At 46.0% G+C, this 18,323-nt stretch overlaps 1 protein-coding gene across 2 annotated transcripts in view; it reads left to right on the top strand.

Moving 5' to 3' along the window:
* Positions 1-18,323, top strand: part of ADCY6 (adenylate cyclase 6) — a 151,449-nt gene that overhangs the window by 53,552 nt on the left and 79,574 nt on the right. For both annotated transcript variants that reach the window (XM_029594627.1, XM_029594626.1), the window contains exons 4-10: positions 5,714-5,863; positions 6,021-6,142; positions 7,071-7,182; positions 7,643-7,770; positions 8,403-8,561; positions 8,792-8,933; positions 9,069-9,197. In XM_029594627.1, the coding sequence (XP_029450487.1) occupies positions 5,714-5,863; positions 6,021-6,142; positions 7,071-7,182; positions 7,643-7,770; positions 8,403-8,561; positions 8,792-8,933; positions 9,069-9,197 (942 nt within the window). The remainder of the gene's footprint in view (positions 1-5,713; positions 5,864-6,020; positions 6,143-7,070; positions 7,183-7,642; positions 7,771-8,402; positions 8,562-8,791; positions 8,934-9,068; positions 9,198-18,323) is intronic.

Genomic DNA, 18,323 nt, shown 5'->3' with positions numbered 1-18,323 from the left:
GGAGCGGAAGAGTGGCCTAGTGGTTAGATAATCCCACTGACACTCCTTAGGACCTTGAGCTAGTCACTTCAGCCGCCATTGCCTCAGTTACAGACTTAGATTGTGAGCCCTCTGGGCACAGGGAAGTTAAACCTACAGTACCCGAATGTAATCTGCTTGGAGTTGTCTGACCAGTCACGAAAGGCAGCATATAAATATGAAATAAATATGAGATCTTGTATGGTTATCTGCCCAGGATGTTAGAACCAATGAGGAAGCAAATTAAAACTAACTTGGATAAGCCATAATACCCTACAGTTGGTCAAACGCCTGCTGCTGAGATATATCCTTAGCACGGAGTGGAATGAGTGGGCTAGATGGTCCTTTTTCCTGCTGTCATCTACTGTGTGTAAGGGTTTCACCGTATGCTGAGAATCCAGTTTTTCTGCAGGACCAGAACGGCTTCTAGAACTGCGTAATGCTCATGGAAAGAAAACGAAATTCTAGCTGTGATTTTGAACACCACGGTGCTTGCAGCTCTTGCTTTGCTTTCCCAATGCCACGGTGAGATGCCTCTGAGGATACCATGTCTCAGAGCTCTTGTCCCAGAGGGGAATGGTGGAATTAATTATTTTTCTCTTCCCTAATGACAGTTGGCAGCAGGCTGCACGGCCGCCTGCATGTGTGGCTTCGTATGAAAGGTGTCGCGAGATGGAGTGAATGTCAGCAGCCTGGGGAAAGGAGCAGATTGGCCCACTTCCCAAGTTCACCCCAGTGCCAGTGATCTCTGTGCGCTGCTCTGCGGGGAGGGGGGGGGGGTGGAAGGTAGATGCCCTGAACAACGGAGGACGGAGTCTGGACGGAAGCCTTCCGGACTCCAGCTGCATTTCTTTGAACACCATCTTGGAGGCTGTAGATTGGCGGTGGTTTCTCCTGCTTCTTTTGGAGCGTCATTCTGGAGCTTGGCGAAGGGGTTCACGCCTGCCCACACATTCGGAGTGACAGGAAGACTGAAGGGAAGATGGTAATATGGTTCCCCCCCCCTCACATGGCCTGAAGGACATACTGACCAACCCATTGCACCCTCTGCATTTTGAGTCTTCAATCTAGATATCGTCAGCATTAATCTCCCCACCCCCCCCTCCCGTGCTTCTCTCAGCATTGCTTCTCTGTGCAAGACGCAGATGAGTGACTTGAGTAACCAAGTGCTTCCAGCCCAGTTGCTGAGATGCCGGGCATTGTGAAGAGGTGTGTCAGTGAGCGTGGTGGTGACCAGGAGCCTAAGAAGGGTGAGAGGCCTTCCTGTGGGGTTGTACATAATGTAAACAGAAGGTTTTCCATTTTAACTGGGAAAAAAAACTCCACTTTATTCTAGTTGTTTCACTCTTCTGTTATGCTGCGGAACTGTCACTGCTCCATGTGCACCTTGAGAGGGGTGTATATGTGTGTGGGAGTGGGGGGGGGGGGGTTTCTCCTTTTTGCTTGTGCTTCGTGTAGTGAGCCCAAGTGAAACCCACGTCTCAGTTTAGGAGCCAACTGAGAAGGACAGGCAAGAGCACGGAGTCCGTGACCCGATCATGTCAGGAAGTTGAGTTAAGTTTTCCAGGCAATATAAATATCTAATTTTTCGTTTGTTTAACTTTCCATTCCCCTGCTGTGTTTACATAATTCTAAATATTTAATCCTGAGTGATCACAGCCTCCCGTCTGCTGAGGTTAAAGGGAGGCTAGAGACAAAATGCATCAATCCCCCTTTGAGGCTCTCTGGGTCTTTGTTCTGCAGGCTTATTGTGGGAAAGGCGGAGGGAAGGTGCACAGCTCAGAGGTGGCTATGAAGCGTGCGTTACATGATGCTGATTGAGCGAGATAGTCGTGTGGAGCATTTGTTGTAACTGCTTGTGTGTGGGATGCAGACTGGGTGTAACTCCACTTGTATGTACGTATGTGTTTGTGACCCTCTTGTAGCTGTCCACACCTAAGTAATGTGGACTTGTGGTCCTGGGGAAAACATACTTTGCAGTCTTCCAATCTTTTTTTTTGTATTGGGGCACCGCAAGACTTACCCTAAAGGTGCTGTCTGCTTTCTGCTATTCAGATAAAGCCCTCTTGTAACTCCTCACGCATGCTGACACTGTTTTGACATTGTCTGCTTGGTGCAGAGTGAAGATAAGCATGTTGAAATGGAGGCTGGGCTTGGAAGATGTCTGAAACGAAATGCTCGCTCACTTGCTCTGGTAGTTGCCCCATGGGCATAGAGCTGGAACAAAGTGGGCCATCAGAGAATATAGGAGGCCGTCAATAGTTAATTATCAATTAAATTTTAACAGGTGTAATTGAGAAAGCAGAACACCAGCACCGGAGCGTGTGTGCAGGTGCTGTAGTGCTGCAGATTGTCTTTGAGCCTCAGTGTGTGCTTGTTACTAGTGTGTAGGTAGAGGATACATGTTTACTTCTGGCCAGTTGGACTCTTGCTTGCCGATCACTTGGCCCCAGAAGCTGGTGCTTAAATGCCAGCCAGTTTCTTTTCTTGCATACCTGCCAAGGTAGTTTCAGCTTGGGGGGGGGAGGGGGTGTCACATTTGTTGACTCTTAGCATTCCAGCACTCTGACGGGTCTGGATTTTCATTGTTTGACTGATTAAAGAGAATATTCAAGGTTTGTCTGGCTGTTCTTCGTCCTTTAGCCTCGTGCCTTCCTCCCCCGCCCCCCCACTTTGCAAACACACATATGTATTTAGCTATTTTTCAGGGTCAAGTGAAGCATTTAAAGGCAGATGGTAGCTCTTTCTTTTTCTGAGGTCTTGGCTGTGGGTGCAAAATGACTTTCAACCTGGGGGAGAGAATGGTTCAAGCACCATAGCAACGCTAAATCCCAGGACTCAAACGGCAACATCCCCACCCATGAAATGACAGCACTGCAAATATATCGGGCTCTAGAACATCAGTAAGGCTCCTGTTGGGGGGGGAAAAGGAAACTAGCTGCATTGCTGTAGATCCCTACATGGAAACTACAGGCAAACAAATACTTCATTTCAGTCGCATATGTAGAACACACGCAGAATAAGTCACCACAGACCATACCTAGAAAGAGCTGGCAAAACCCCAAGAAGCCAGACTCTGTATGCAGTGCAACACTGGACAAATAAATAGCGAGACGCTTCCTCCTGTAGTGTGCACAGTACAAAGATGGAAGAGATGCACCTTCCCAAAGCTGACGGAGAAAGTCCAAGACTTGCCACAAAAGAATGAGCAGGAAAAGCTCCATATAATCTCTGGAGCAAGAGTAGCTGTAGCTGCAAAATGTCATACCCTGTGAGCAGGCCAAACATAATACTGAACATCACCATAATCTGGGAATTCTCTATTGCTCTTTTGCCACTTTGAAATTCTTTTTGCTTCTCTCTCTCTCTCTCTTTTTCTCTCTCTCTCTCTCTAACCTCAACACATATACGGATAGTGATGCCAGTGGAGTTTCTTGATTTCTGAAGGTTATGGAAGTACATTGGGAGTTCCAGTGTTTTGTGGATGTGTCTGTGCCTCTTTGTTTTCCAAGTTTAAATGTTATTGGCAAAAGTTGTACAAGTTTTGCACAGTTAAGATAAATGGCTCGAAATCCTATCCATGTAGAGCTTGGTATTTCTTCAGTATGTTTGTGTAGCATCAGAAACCAACATATCTTAAGTGTTTTATTTCAGCTGTGAATGTGCCTCTTAACTTTTTTGTTTCTGAATCTGTGTATGTATCTAGGAGGATGAGACCTGGCAGATTTTTTTTGTGCTGTTATAAAATAAAAGATTTGTTTGATGGGTATGAAAGGCTGGCTGTGATTGAGTTATTTTTGGCAAACCTATGCTTAACTGTTGTGGTGTCTTTTTTTTTTTTTTTGGTAATAAATTTATCATTCATTTGTACAAATTCCTGTTTTCATTTTGAATGCTCACTATTCACTCCCCCCCCCTCCCCTTCTTCCCCCTCCCTCTTCATCTGCCCTCTTTTCTCAAGGAGGCTGAAACCAACTCCCTGTTCCAAGCTGCCTGTCACGTTTTAGGTATTGGCTGGAGATAAAAGCACAGGCCGTCAGGAGAGGTAGTTTTGAGGCTGGCGGTGGTGATCTTCCCTTTTGCCAGCTGCTATTGCACGGGGGGGGGTCCTCGGAGGCGGTACATGCTTTAAACCCACAGGGTCTGGTTTCTGGCCACACTGTGGTCAGGGAATCTTTTCAGGTGCGCTTCAGCAGTGCAAAGTGCCAAATCGCCGGTGTCTGTCCTTCCATGCACATGCGTCAGGCGTGCTCGCTGGGTGACTTTAGCTGAATTTCGATAGTCTTTCTGAGGTGCCAGCAAGAGGGTTCCTGATTTTTAGTTGTGGCGGGAGAGCAGAGTCGTCGGTGAATCGATGGGAGCAGGTAGGAACCAGAGTATGAAACACAAGATTAGGAAGCTCGTTTTCTCTGTGTTTGCACTAGAAGCATTCACTTCTCCAGCTTGTTGTTATAACCTGGTGCATCATGGAATTGAGGGGTTTACACAGAATCCCTTTGTTTGAAGACCTGCACCTGTAGAAACCACATCCTGAAAGCAAAGAGCTACGTAAGATGTAGTCACCACTTCATTTCTTCTAATGTAATGGGTGGTGGGGCTGAAGTCTCCGACAACCGGAGGAAGCTGGTGCTGCTCGGATCCTGGCCAATACTGAAGTGCCCCCCCCCCCCCCCCGAGGGTGTTGGTCTCGTGAGGCACGCGTATCGTCCTTTCTTCTACACCCAGCCACCCAGCACCAGGTGGCGTCCCTGTAAAGATGGGCAGGAGAAGACATGGCTCAGTCATGTTCCACCCTCTGGAGAAAGCAAAATGAAATGAAAATTTTTTTTTTTTTTTTTTTGGTAAAAGCTCCAACCTTGAGAGTGGCACTGTATTCGGAGGCTAGATGCTTATGCAGCCTGCACCCCAGAGGCAGCTCCTGCTGGGATGAACTCTCGATAGAGTTGCTTGGGATGGGAGAATGCACCCCCACCAACCAAAAAAACAAAATCCAACCCCGCTTCAAGAGAAAAGTGGTGCCTTGGCGTAGCTGTGTGTGGCATCCCAGAATTGGTATAGGAAACTGTAGGTTAGGAATGAGAGGCACTGATAGAGCTGTATGTGTGTGTGTGTGTGTGTTGGGGAAGGGGGTCTCTGGACTGGTATAGCGGGAGTCAGTATCTGAGTACCAGAAATTCACACATTCCTCTTGTGGAAGAATTTAAGCCCCCACGCTCCTCAGTGCATCGGGTGCCTTACTCGTCCGATGCCTGTAGCTGTTAGCACAGTTTTGGCAGTGCTCCAGGACGCAGGCTGCTGTGGTTAACCAACCTCACCACACTGGATAGGGGGAGCACTGAGTAAAACCTAAAACGTTTAATCACTTCCTGATCTTCTGTCACGTCGTGGATGTGCTGTGTTAGGGGGGGGGGGGGGGTGTAAGATGCCGTCTCCGGGATCGAGGGAAAGGTGCTGTGTGTTAAGCGGCTGGAGATGTGGTGGGGGTGGGGGATGCAATTGACATTTTAGGGGCCTAAGGTGAAGGGCTAGGACAGGGGGAAAAGTGCTGTGCTGGGGGACTAGATGGGGGGGGGGGGGTGGACGGAGAGGAGGAGGAAGGTTTGTCAGGAGGTGGGGCAATGGTGTGACGAGGGGGGAAGAGTTTTTCTCTAGGTAGGGCTATTAGAACTGAGCGCTGCCTTTTCTCCTGCCACAGCTCAGTGCAAACGTGCTGCTGTTCCTCTGCACCAATATCATTGGGATCTGCACGCACTATCCAGCAGAGGTGTCCCAGCGCCAGGCCTTCCAGGAGACGCGGGGCTATATTCAGGCACGCCTGCACCTCCAGAGGGAGAACCAGCAGCAGGTATGGCGACATAAGGGGAGGCCGAGTAGGGGAGAAGGAATCGCAGTTGAAGCCCTTTAAATTAACACCCCCCCCCCCCTCCCCACTCTTTCTCTTCTTCCTGTTTTGGTTTTTTTTTCTAAGGCCTGTGTGTAACATCTTTGCTTGTGGCCTGTAGGAGCGTCTCTTGCTGTCTGTGTTGCCCCGGCATGTTGCCATGGAGATGAAGGAAGATATCAACACAAAGAAGGAGGACATGATGTTCCATAAAATCTACATTCAGAAACACGACAACGTCAGGTGCTGAAGAGGGATGAGAAGGCAGTTTGTGTGCTGGGATGGGGGGGGGGGGGGGGGGGGAGTGATGAGAAAGTAAGGGTTTGTGTGTGTGTGTGTGGAGTGAGGGGGGGGGAGTGATGTTGGGAGTATGTGGAGAAGGGGAGTGGTGAGAAGGACAGACTGTGTTGTGTGTGTGTGTGATGGTGGTGGGGAGGGAGCAGTAGTAGTAGTGAGGTGACAGGTTGCACGCGAGTGCAGGGTGGGGGGGCCATGAGGGACCAGAGTAAATAATTGACCGGAGCCTTCTGCAATTTGTGCCGGGCAGCAGAGGAGGAATTCTTTCTGTGGCGGCGCAGGTGAATGCTGACCGGAATATTTTCTGAGTGAGTGTAGTGTTGATGTCCCTGCTCAGCCTCTTGTTGGCTAAGGCCCAAGTGCAGAGTCTGAGCTACGAGCTGGGGACGATCTCGGGGGCCTTTTTGGCTCAGACTGAAAACCCGTACAGTACGGGAGCGGCGGGGACTAATGGCTGTCAATCCGGCCACATTGGGGATGCATTTATGTCGGAACCATGACCAAAAGCAGGAAGATTTAAGGATCCTGCTTGAAAATGAAAAGCTAATGTTAGTGTGCCAGGCCCACAGGCTTGCAGTGCAGAATAGTGAAGTGGAGGCTGCTGGCTCCCAAACATGGTCCTCTGTTTCCGATTTCCTCAGAGAGCAGTAATTGCCCCCAACCTCACCAAACAATTAAATTGAAATTCAGACCTGATGTCCCTCACAGCTGCTTGGGCATGAGATGTTGGAGGCTTGCCGTCCTTCACGCACTTCTCTCTTGCTCTGCTGTTTTGCTCTTGATTTGTTTCTTGGTTGAGTGTCCCACTTGGTCTGAAAGCCTGCAAGCGCCTCCCCCCGACAGCTGGGTGACTGTTCTCTTCTTCTTCCAACAGCATCCTGTTTGCAGACATTGAAGGCTTCACCAGCCTGGCATCCCAGTGCACAGCACAAGAACTAGTCATGACGCTCAATGAGCTCTTTGCACGCTTTGACAAGCTGGCAGCTGTAAGTGCCCTTTAGTGCATGTAAGAAATAAGTGAACCAAGTACAGGAAACACATGGATGGACAATTTGAGGAGGGCCTGGAGGCCATGGATATTGTGTGTGTGTGTGTGTGCAAGCGTACATATCACAGTGGTTCTCGGCCTAGTCGTGGTGGCTCCACAGGCAGTAACACGAGAGAGAATTTTATCGTGGAGGCAGTGCGTGCAAATACATTTCATGCATATTCGTTGTGGATATTCAGAAAATCCGTTTGGCTGAATGGCTCCCGAGGGCTAGATTCAGAGACAGCATACAAAGGATTCAACATGCAGAGTGAGTGAGTGAGCCACCAAGACTTAGGCTGAGCTGGTATTGTCTCTGAGATGTCCCCTGATGTAGCTATATGGCTTGTGTAGGAAACTGAAAGCATTTTGTGGAGGATTTTGTCATCCCTTTTAACTTCTTTCTTCTGAGTTTCTAGGAAAATCACTGTTTACGAATCAAAATCCTAGGGGATTGTTACTACTGTGTGTCAGGACTGCCAGAGGCACGAGCAGACCACGCCCACTGCTGTGTGGAGATGGGTGTAGACATGATTGAAGCCATTTCGTAAGTAGGAGCAAACATGTTTGGGCTTTTTTTGGGGGGGGGGTTTGCTGAGAATAGACTGACCTCTGTTGTACTCTGCCCACCCCAGATTCTACCCATCCTCTAATTGTTCTGGATTCTGTGCATCCTAACACTGTGCTGTACCTTTTAGCCATCCTAACCCTTTGAATCTGGCCCTTTTTTCTTGGCTCTGTGCCCATTTAACTACATATTTCAATCTGTACTAGAATGTTCTGTAAGGTGCTGCCTGGCCTGTTTTCTCTCTGATGTACAGACACTTATTAATAATGGCAAACTGGGACACCTGCTCTGGTTCTGGTGTCTTTCTGCAGAAATGTTACCAAATCATTACACAGGAGAGCAGTCTTAAAGCTAGATGGTTATTTTATGTTGTTAAATTATGAACATTAGCATAGCTTTGTTTTGTTCTCACTGTTTTGTAGTATGGAGGATCCTCACTGAGTATCCCAAAGAGCCATGCAGGGTTTGTGAGCTGCAGGTGCAGCATCTGCTCCAGATGAAGGGGCTGCTTTTTTTTTTTTGTCCAGAGCTGAAGTTTTTTACCACAAAAGATTCCGGAGATGTCACAGACTTTTATTGTGTGTGCCCCCCCCCCCCCTCCCCCTGTACAGTCTTGTGCGAGAAGTGACTGGGGTTAACGTGAACATGCGAGTGGGAATCCACAGTGGGCGTGTGCACTGCGGTGTCCTCGGGCTGCGCAAGTGGCAGTTTGATGTCTGGTCCAATGATGTTACCCTGGCTAATCACATGGAGGCCGGAGGCAAAGCTGGGTGAGTGAGCATGAGCTCTCTTTCTGGGTCACTGGAGACAGGAGGAGTTGAGTATTGTGTGCTGTAAGTTGCATGTGTGGTGTTTATGTGCATGTTGGAGACAGGATGAGTAGGATATTGAGGCTGCATGCACATTGTTTGTGTGTATCTTGGGTATAGGATATCTTATTGGGTGAGCCAGTTGGTCCTTATCAGCTGATATTTACTGTATTGTGATGTATCCTTGTCAGGAGAATACATATTACCAGGGCCACCCTGCAGTACCTGAATGGCGATTATGAGGTGGAGCCGGGCCATGGTGGGGATAGAAATGCCTATCTCAAGGAGAACAACATTGAAACTTTCTTGATTGTGGGCTGTACCCAGAAGCGAGTAAGTTGGGTTTTTTTTTTGTTTTTTTTTCCATGGGGTGTGAGGAACATGGACTCCATCCCTTAAACCTGGATCTCATGTTGCTGGCTGTGCCTGCCCTCAAACATGGCATGTAATGTCTGCTTCTCATTCCAGAAAGAGGAGAAGGCGATGATCGCCAGGTTGCAGCGAGCTCGTGCCAATTCCAATGAAGGCCTGATGCCGCGCTGGGTGCCAGAACGTTCCTTCTCGCGCACCAAGGATTCCAAGGCCTTCAGGCAGATGGTGAGTGTCCTTGGCAGTTCCTAGAGGCTTAGGTAGTCTTTCCCCTCAGCAGAAGATAGAGGGGGGGGGGGCGCGCCCAATGGGGCAGGAGAAGATAAATGCCATAATGGTTTCACACCAGTGGGCCCCTGAACCAAGCATTCTGTCTGTAATAGTGACCAACATATTCTAATGGAGAAAGTGCTTCCCTGTTCACTCCTATCTCCTGGCAGTAAAAGCATACCTGGATAATAGTTGTTAATGGACCTATCATAAGAACATATGAGATGTCCTATTGAGTGGGATGAAGGGTGCATTGAGACCAGCATATGCAGTGGCCAGTCAGTCACAAGGTACCCAAGAAATCCCCAAAAGAGTAGATCCGCTCCCAGGGATCAGTGATGGCTTTTCCAAATCCTAGCTAACTGCTAATGGCTTATTTTATGTGATTATTTTATAGAATATTGTATTAGGTGTGCTGAATATAAATCGCTTTGATTATTGTACTGAAAAGCAGTATATTAAATAATTAAACCAAAGTGCATGGACTTTTCCTCCAGGAACTTGTCCAAACCCCTTTTAAAGCCTTGACCATGCCCTCTGGCATCAAATTCCACAGCTGGATTGTGTATTAAGTGAAAAAATACTTTTGCCTATTATGTTTTTAATCTGCTACATTTTAATTTTGTGGGTGCCCCCTTAGTCTTAGTACTGTTTGAAAGGGTAAATAACCATTTCCTATTTACCTGTTCCGCCACACTCATATCCCCTCCCTCATCTTTTCTCTAAACTGAAGAATCCTAATCTGCTCGCTCCTTCATAAGGAGACCATTCCATCCCCTTTATCACTTTTGTTGCCCTTCTCTGCAACTTTTCTAGTTCTGCTAAGTTGTTGTTTTTTTTCCTTAAGATGGAGCCACCAGAATTGCATATAATACTCAAGATGCAGTCACACTATAGATTGATGCAGTGGTATTATGATGTTCTCGGGTTGTATTTTTTTTTTCTTGTGAGGGTAGAGCCCAGTTTCACTGTGGGCAAGCAGGACAATTGGTTGGAAACAAAATAGGAAATCTCATCACTTCCTATTTTGTTTCATGTCATTTTCAAAATGGAACAAAAAAAACGAGATTTTATTGGTCTTACTTTTTTTTTTTTGGGGGGGTGGGTGAGGAGGAAGAAAAAATGTGAGGCCAGCCCACTGCGGAGGCCTAGACCAGGCAGTCATTTTCTCTTCTTCAAATAAATGATGCACCTACTTCTTAAAAAGAGAAAAGACATTGGAGGCCTGGTCTATGGCCTGGGGAGGCCTTACTTTATTTTTATTTTTTCTTCCATTTTTTTGTTTTTATTTCTGCAAAGGAAATATTAAACAAAATCTTACCTGGGTATATTCCCAAAAAAGAAAAAAAAATTTTTTTTCTATGCACCTCCCTATAAATCAGCTACAGAAGTGATTGATGCCATTCGACGGTGCTGAGATGGAGAGCATAAAGACCAAGAAGCACTTTCTGAGCATGTGTGGAGGGTTCCCACACAGCTGCCACCTCGCACGTTTCCTCGGTTCCCCCCCCCCCCCCCCAATAAGAAAGGATGTTCTTTCTCTTTTCAGGTTGCCCATGGTTTTTCTAGTAAGGGTATTGTGTTTTTTATTTCGTTTAGTTGCAAGCCTTCTCATAACCAAACTTTTTTTTTCTCATCAAAACTGAGTTTGATTTAGCCTCACAACTTTTCACAACGTTTCTAAAGATGCCCTCACTGTGCCTACAAAATGACCTTGTCGGACTGTCATGAACGATGTGTCTGCTGTTGTTGTTTTTTTTTGGTCTTTTACAATTTGTAGCATAAGAGACCCAAAAAATGGAATAATTTTACATGGACACTAATTTCACAAAGGTCTTATTGTGTTTTGGTCTTTTATGATTAGTATAAGAGACTGCTTACTTTTCTGTGGTAGTTCATGCTACAGCCCGTCACTTGCACTCGGATATCTCTAAAGGCCGTAAACTCCAGGTGCTATATAACTGAAAAAAATTCCTCAGTTCTCCATAATCCTCTGGTATAAAAAGAAGAAACTCTGGTCCCAAGCAGAAGACCACCTGGAGCCAGAAGATCTGTGCAGATGGAACCGGGAGTGATGCCATCATTCTTCTGCGCGGAGTCACTGCTGCCATGAACAAGCAAAAGCCCCTGCATCTTTGTCGGAGCCATTGAGAAGGATATAGATGCCGATCAATAAATTAAATTTAGTTATACCGATTCCAGGTCTACTAAGCAAACTGTGCCAGTTCTCATGTCAAAATGTGATGAATTCTTCTACTGGGATTCCAAGCAGGAGCCATCATCGCTCTGAAAGGAAGACGCGGCTTGACTTTAAGAACTATTTCACTCCTCCTCTTCCTTGGATACCTTAGACCCAATATCAGGCCTGGATTTGTCATTGGGCATGTTAGGCCTGTGCCAAGGGCAGCAAAAAATCTGGGGTTAGCAGGCCGGCTGAAGGAAGCTGCTTTCCAGCTGTGCTGGATCTCAGTCAACAAGGAATAGCCCTCTCCGGTTTCTCCTCTGCCAGGCAGTGTGCAGGGAACAGGATGGGGAGGGGCGATGAGCAATACAGGAACCTTTTGGAAAGGTTAGGAGGGGGCTGATTGGCGAGTAAGGAGAGAGGCTGGGAGATGAGAGCAGATCGGCTGCGGGGTATGTGTGTGGGTAAGAGAGAGAATTGGGTTGGGTGGGAGTTTAGAGAGGTTATACAAGGGGAAGCAGGAGAGAAGCATGGTAGACACCTCCCCCCCTCCCAAACGCAGTTCAAATCCTCTGTTCTTAACCTCAGATTCTTGCCCCCCAGATCCTGGGTTCTCCTTTTTCCTTCCTCTGCCTTCTCCCCAGATCCTGGAACAGGGTTACTCTAACCACTTCTTCACTCTGTGCAAAGAGTATGATTTGTTTTATTATTGTGAATGCTATTTGTATTTGTACACCTTGAGTCTTCGGTGTGGTGTGATTAACAAGTGGCAAGAAATTTAAAAAAGGTCCTGACCAAACTTTTGTGGGTGGTTCCCTTTTATTTTCTTCATGTTTGGATTTTAGATTTAACTACTTGCCCTTCCAAGTCCATACTCGAGGCAGTTTATAATCCGGGTGCAATAGGTAGTTCCCAGCCTCAGAAGGTTTACAATCTAATTTGTACCTGAGGCAATGAGGAATTAAGAGATTTGCTAAAGGTGACAAGCACCACTGAGAGAAGTGGGATTTGAATCCTGGCTTCCCTGGGGGCCGATGCAATACAGTGGGCTCAGCCGAGCGCACTGCTTAACCCGTTGTCAGACGCAGGTTAAACAGGCGCTAATCCACCCCCTAATGCAATAGGGGGATTAGCGCCTATTTAACGCACATTCGACACGGAGTGAATGAGTTAGCACTCGTGACATGCAAATGCATGTGAATGAGGCTATTTCCTAGCGTGTAGCCAGATGGACTCAGGACCAATGGGTATTGTGCTCTCCTGATAGCAGATGGGAGACGGAGTCAGATTTCAAAGCTGACGTCAGCCTACATATACCCATGCAGCATGCTTAGCTCTCCAGTATTTCTCCGTCTCCCATAGTTCAGCCACCCTGGGGGGCTACGTCCATGCCGGGGATCGGCCGGCGGACTAAGGCTCACCTCTGAGGGATATTGAATCGACCTCAGGAAAGTCTCGACTGGGGGGGGACGGGGGGACTGTTAGGTTTCACCGCAGGAGAAGCAGGGCTCTCTTCTTAAAGGTAAATTTTCCTCCTCCTTTCTTGTAAATGTTATACTATTCTCTTTTGGATAGTGTCCGCATCTGCTATGGGAGACGGAGAAATACTGAAGAGCTAAGCATTCTGCACGGGTATATGTAGTAAGGATGTGAATTGGTTCCAGATTCGTTTCCGGTATCGAGTTCGGCTAAAAACCTTGGGAATCTTCGTTCCTGCTGTTCTTACCGGTTTTAATCGGCTGTCTCGTGCAGGAAAAAAAAAAAACCTACCCCAACCCTTTAAATTTAATTATTTCGAATCCCCCACCCTCCTGACCCCCCCCCCAAACATTTTTAAGTACCTGGTGGTCCAGCGGGGGTCCCAGGAGCGATCTCCCGCTCTCGGGCTGTTGGCTGCCAGTAAACTAAATGGCGCCGATGGCCCTTTGCCCTTACCATGTGACAGGGGTATCCGTGCCATTGGCTGGCCCCTGTCACATGGTAGGAGCACCGGATGGCCCGCGCCATTTTCAGTGCTCCTAGCATGTGACAGGGGCTGGCCAATGGCACCGATTGCCCTTACCATGTGACAGGGGCTAAGGGCCATTGGCATCATTTTGATTAGTGGCAGCCGACGGCCGAGAGCGGGAGATCACTCCCGGGACCCCCGCTAGACCACCAGGTACTTTAAAAAAGTTTGGGGGGGGGTGGGAGGGTGGAGGATTTGAAATAATTAACATTTAAAGGGTTGGGGTGTGTTTGGGGGTTATTTTTGAGTGCCCTTTTTTCCCCACTCTCCCCCCCTAAAATGATAAGAGAACACCACGAAATTAATCATGGGGTTTCCTATCGCTATCGGGGACTCCCCGATATCTGAAGAGATTGAAAATATCAGACGATATTTTCAATCGTCAGATAAACGATTCACATCCCTAATATGTAGGCTGACGTCAGCTTTGAAATCTGATTCCGTCTCCCATCTGCTGTCAGGAGAGCACAATACCCATTGGTCCTGAGTCCATCTGTCTATACTAAGGAAAACGAAATTATCAGGTAAGTAATTTCTCCATTACTCATTCATTCCAAATGCAAAAAATAAATGTGCATCTTAGATGCACATTTATCGCTCAGCTATTAACGCCTGCCTTTCTGTACTTATTTAAAAGTTTAAAAAAAAGAAAAAAACTTTCAAGTCTTTAGCCCCCCCCCCCCCCCACACACACACACTTGAGATTTTGATGACAAAAGTCAGCAATCCTCTGAGAACAATCCTGTGCGCAAACAGCTGGGGAGAGCTATAGAGAGATATATATCTATATGTATGTATCTATTTTATTTTTTCAGTAGCTGAAAGTACAAAACTTACAATACATAGTTCATTTCTTGCATCATATTCTTTCATCTTGCATTTTAGTCCTTTTAACTTCCTATTCTGCTATCCCTTTTGCCCCTCTCTCCACAAGTATGATGGCGGGACAGAAGGGATAGTAGAATAGGACATTAAAAGGGATAATATGGAAGATGAAAGACTGTTTAAAGCAATGTATGGAAGGAATTGTATGTTTTTACTTTCAGCTACTGAAAAATTGTTTAGTGGTTGGAAAATAATTTTAGAACAGAATATAAAAGATGGAAACGTTTGTCACTGTACTTCAGAATTTTCTAATTTTTGCTATAGAATCTACCCCTGAGCCACTACAGGAAACCCTGCTGGCTGTGCCTTAGATATTCCGCTTCCTGTTGTCTGACCTTATTAGGGGGAGGAGGTGACAGAATAAATATTGTCTAGGGGTGTTACTGGTGCAACCCTCAGCTTGGGACTTCCCATGTGTTATGGCTAATTCAGCCCTGCTGTTAATGGGAGATAGCATGTTTGCTTACCTGTAAACAGGGTTCTCCATAGACAGGATGAACTAACCATGCTTCTCCTGCCTCCCTGGAGAGGCAAGTGCCTTTCTAAACCTTAAGCTCTTCAAAAGGCTGATGAGTCATGCATGCTCGATAGTTTACTGATCCCTGAGAGAGGGGTTCATTCAGCCGAGTCATATGATATTGCCCTTGTGTCATGGCTAATCATCCTGCTCTCTATGGAGAACCTTGGTGGGCTTCCGATATGGCTTCATCTTAACTAGTATGTTTATGCATATTCTCATGAAGATGCTGGCATGAGTCAGAAGACATTTGGAGAGCAATACCAAGCTCTATAAATAGATACAAAATTAGTCAAGGCCACTGCTCAGCAAGTTTGTGTCTGGCCATACCAGCAAAAGTGGAAGGTGAATATTGATGCAAAATATGTACAATAGCAGCAGCAGCTTCTCCTCTGTGTAGTTCTCACAGGTATTAAAACTGCAGGGCCCATCATGTGGGTGGACCTCCATCTTGTGTTGCTTAGGCCTTCAGACTTTGGTTCAGGTGCACACTACTTTTAAGGTGACAGGCTTATCCCTACAACAGGTAAGCAACTTGCTTTCCTTTCAAAGAACAAGGCCACAAAAGCAATAACAGCAGCAGTAATAAACTAGGCTATGTTTTGTAGAGAGGACTGAGCCTAAGTCTCTCCAGCAATCTCAGCAAAAATCTAACACTTTTTTATCTTTTTGACTACAGTATCATGCGAGTAAATCAGTTAGATTTTAACATCCTTTCAGTGATGGGGAAAGCTTCAGAAATTCTGCCCCTTGTGGTCCTTAATCATCACAGACCTGTTGAATGTTAAAGATCATACAACAGGGACATCATTTGAATTTCAAGAACTATCCTCTAAACAAATCACCCAAAAATCATTGAATGCCAGCTGAACAAATTCAAATCCTTCATCAAAGCCACTGGCCCTCATTGAAGCAAATGCGGTAGAACCAATTCTACATATTCAAAGGAACATAGTTTTATTCCAGATATTTTCTCATTCCAAATGTAACCTGGTTCTCCCACAGGTCACCTATAGTAACTACAGAGGAGGTGAGCAACACCTCTGCAGCCCTGGAATAGTTCCAAACACACATAGTTCACAAATGGGGACCAGACAATTTTCTGGGAGCCTCAAGGGGAGACTTATAACACAGAAAGGGTCCACACCTCTGTTTTAGTTCCAAAACAAAAATAGGTTTATTGGAGAATCCAAATTAATGTCCAGGGTCAAGCACAAAAAATCAAATTCTCAGGATAAAGTCCAGCAAAACAACTTTTGAAGAAAAAAAACAGTCAGGAACATAGTCATTTACATTCAATTACCCCAAACCAGATTTCTCCTTGGATGCTCTTCCATGGTCTCAACTTTTACCCCCAGGCTCTTTGGGGTAGTGTCTTCGTATCCCTTCCTCTGGGCTTCTCCCCATTTTCACTCCTACTCCTCTCAAGGTGTGAATCCTTTTGGAAGGGCTGCCAGTTCTCTTTACCGACTTCTCTCTCTCTCTCACACACTGCAGTTATACTCTCTCACTAACAAACTCACTTGTTCGCTTTTTTTTTTTTTTAATGCTTTAACAGGACAAGCCATCAGTATAAGAAGAAAAAATGCACAATTATTTTCCAGTCCCTACGAGAAGAAAAATAAAATAAAATCCAATACCAAATGTCACATTGATTAAAGGAAGATACTAGGGCAGATGAAAAAGTATGGTACAGGTTATAATAATAATAAAAAAAAAAAAAAAGTCAGGCATCAACCTCACGAAGCAATAGTTCCTTACTTTTATTATCTTATAGAGAACAATAACAATACCAGAATTTTCCACAGATATCGTCATGCACCGTAAGCACCCTCTTGAATGAATGTCAGTTTTTCAATCTGAGCAATGTCAAGTAATGGAGATCCCCCAACTATCTATGACTGGGGACTGTTACTAGAATTGAGCCACTGTGAATCTGGCAGCTGACATCTTGCTTGTTCATTTTAACACTACACCTTGGTAAGGAATCCTCTCTCTACTCTTCACTTAAAACTCTACTCTTAACCCAGCATGGCTCAGCTCTAGCTCATATCTTGTGCTGGAAGCACTATTTATACGATACATCTTACAGAGCACTGATAAAACCAGCTCTTTGCCCTCTTTTTGAACTGTTAGGTTTTGGAGTGTTCTTTCTCCTTTTTAGCAACCTTAGGCAGAATCTCTGCCCCATCTGGGACCTTGGAGATCTCAACACAATCGTCAAGAAAAGAAGTTCAAATTGAACTTGAGCACAGTCCTGCCTCAACTAGAGACTGACTGGCTACCTACTCTAGATCCCCCAACCAGTGTGCCTTCAGACCTGATCAGGTGTGCCACGGAATAGTCACTGCTGCCTGATGATCAGATCCAGGCCAGCACCTGAGCTCTGTTTTCAGCATATCACAGCAATAAGACACCAGCAGTGGCTCTTAAACATGTAGAAGCCCCTTTCTGAGAGCATGCATAGTCACGCATGCCTCTCCTTCCCAGCTACAGAACGAGCCCTAGAGTAGGGTACTTAATGGGTAGCATGCAGTGTGTGGATAGCCAGGCTGTAGCTGCTGGACCTGGATATCATGGTCAGTCCTGGAGCTCTTCGGTCGCCTTCCCTGCCGAATTTGAACATCGCAGTTGGAGAGGCTCTACCAATTTAGCTTCTCCCTTGTTGTGGACAGATGGTCGGTAGCAGCTGGAGTGCCTTCTCCTTCTGAGGCCTTGGGAGTGGGGATAGGAAGAATGGTAGAAACTCTTCTGCCAGAAGATTATCAATCCACCTTTTACAAGTGGCGATAATGGTGTTTCTCTCCCTCTTGTGTCCACCCCTTGTACAGGGGGAAGACAAGGCTGTGCCCAGTGTTCTGGAAGTGGCAGGTGGCGGTGAGTTTTGGAAATATGTTAATGGCGTTTTGCAGAAGTCTCTTAAATATTACATTGGATACGGTTTGGGACACTCTTATCTATTGCCTCCTTAGCCACCATTACCACAAATATTCAGAAAAGGATCCAAGTTTCTGAGAAGCAAGCAATATTAGATAAAGGGAAAATAGAAGAATTTGAAAAACGAATTACTGGTTTGCATGATGTTCAAGCATCCCTGGTGCAAAGAAATATTATTCAAGATAAGAAATTGGAAACTTTAGAAAGTTCATTTAGATATTTAAATATTCGGGTTTTAAATTTTCCATGTCTGAGCTACATTTCCCCAGCCAATCTCTTTTTAAAGAATATAGGCTTGAGATACTAAAGATTCCATGAGAGGCCATTCCACCTACGGCCAAAGTTTATATGTTACCTTCAGCTAGAGAAGAGGCTTCTGGAGTGACTCCCCCTGTTGATACGGACATGAATTTGACTGATTTTCTTGAACAATCTTCAGTGGAAGTGGCCAACAGATGTATGCTTTTCGCCTCTTGTTTTTCCCCAAGATCGTGATACGGTCTTTTCTTGCGCAATCGCCTTCTCTGGTTAAAGGCCAGAACATCTGGATTTATC

This window comes from Rhinatrema bivittatum, chromosome 3, assembly GCF_901001135.1.
Source record: "Rhinatrema bivittatum chromosome 3, aRhiBiv1.1, whole genome shotgun sequence".
Lineage (NCBI taxonomy): Eukaryota > Metazoa > Chordata > Amphibia > Gymnophiona > Rhinatrematidae > Rhinatrema > Rhinatrema bivittatum.
Note: the sequence above shows the minus strand (reverse complement) of the source record. Positions and strands in the feature narration are given on the sequence as shown.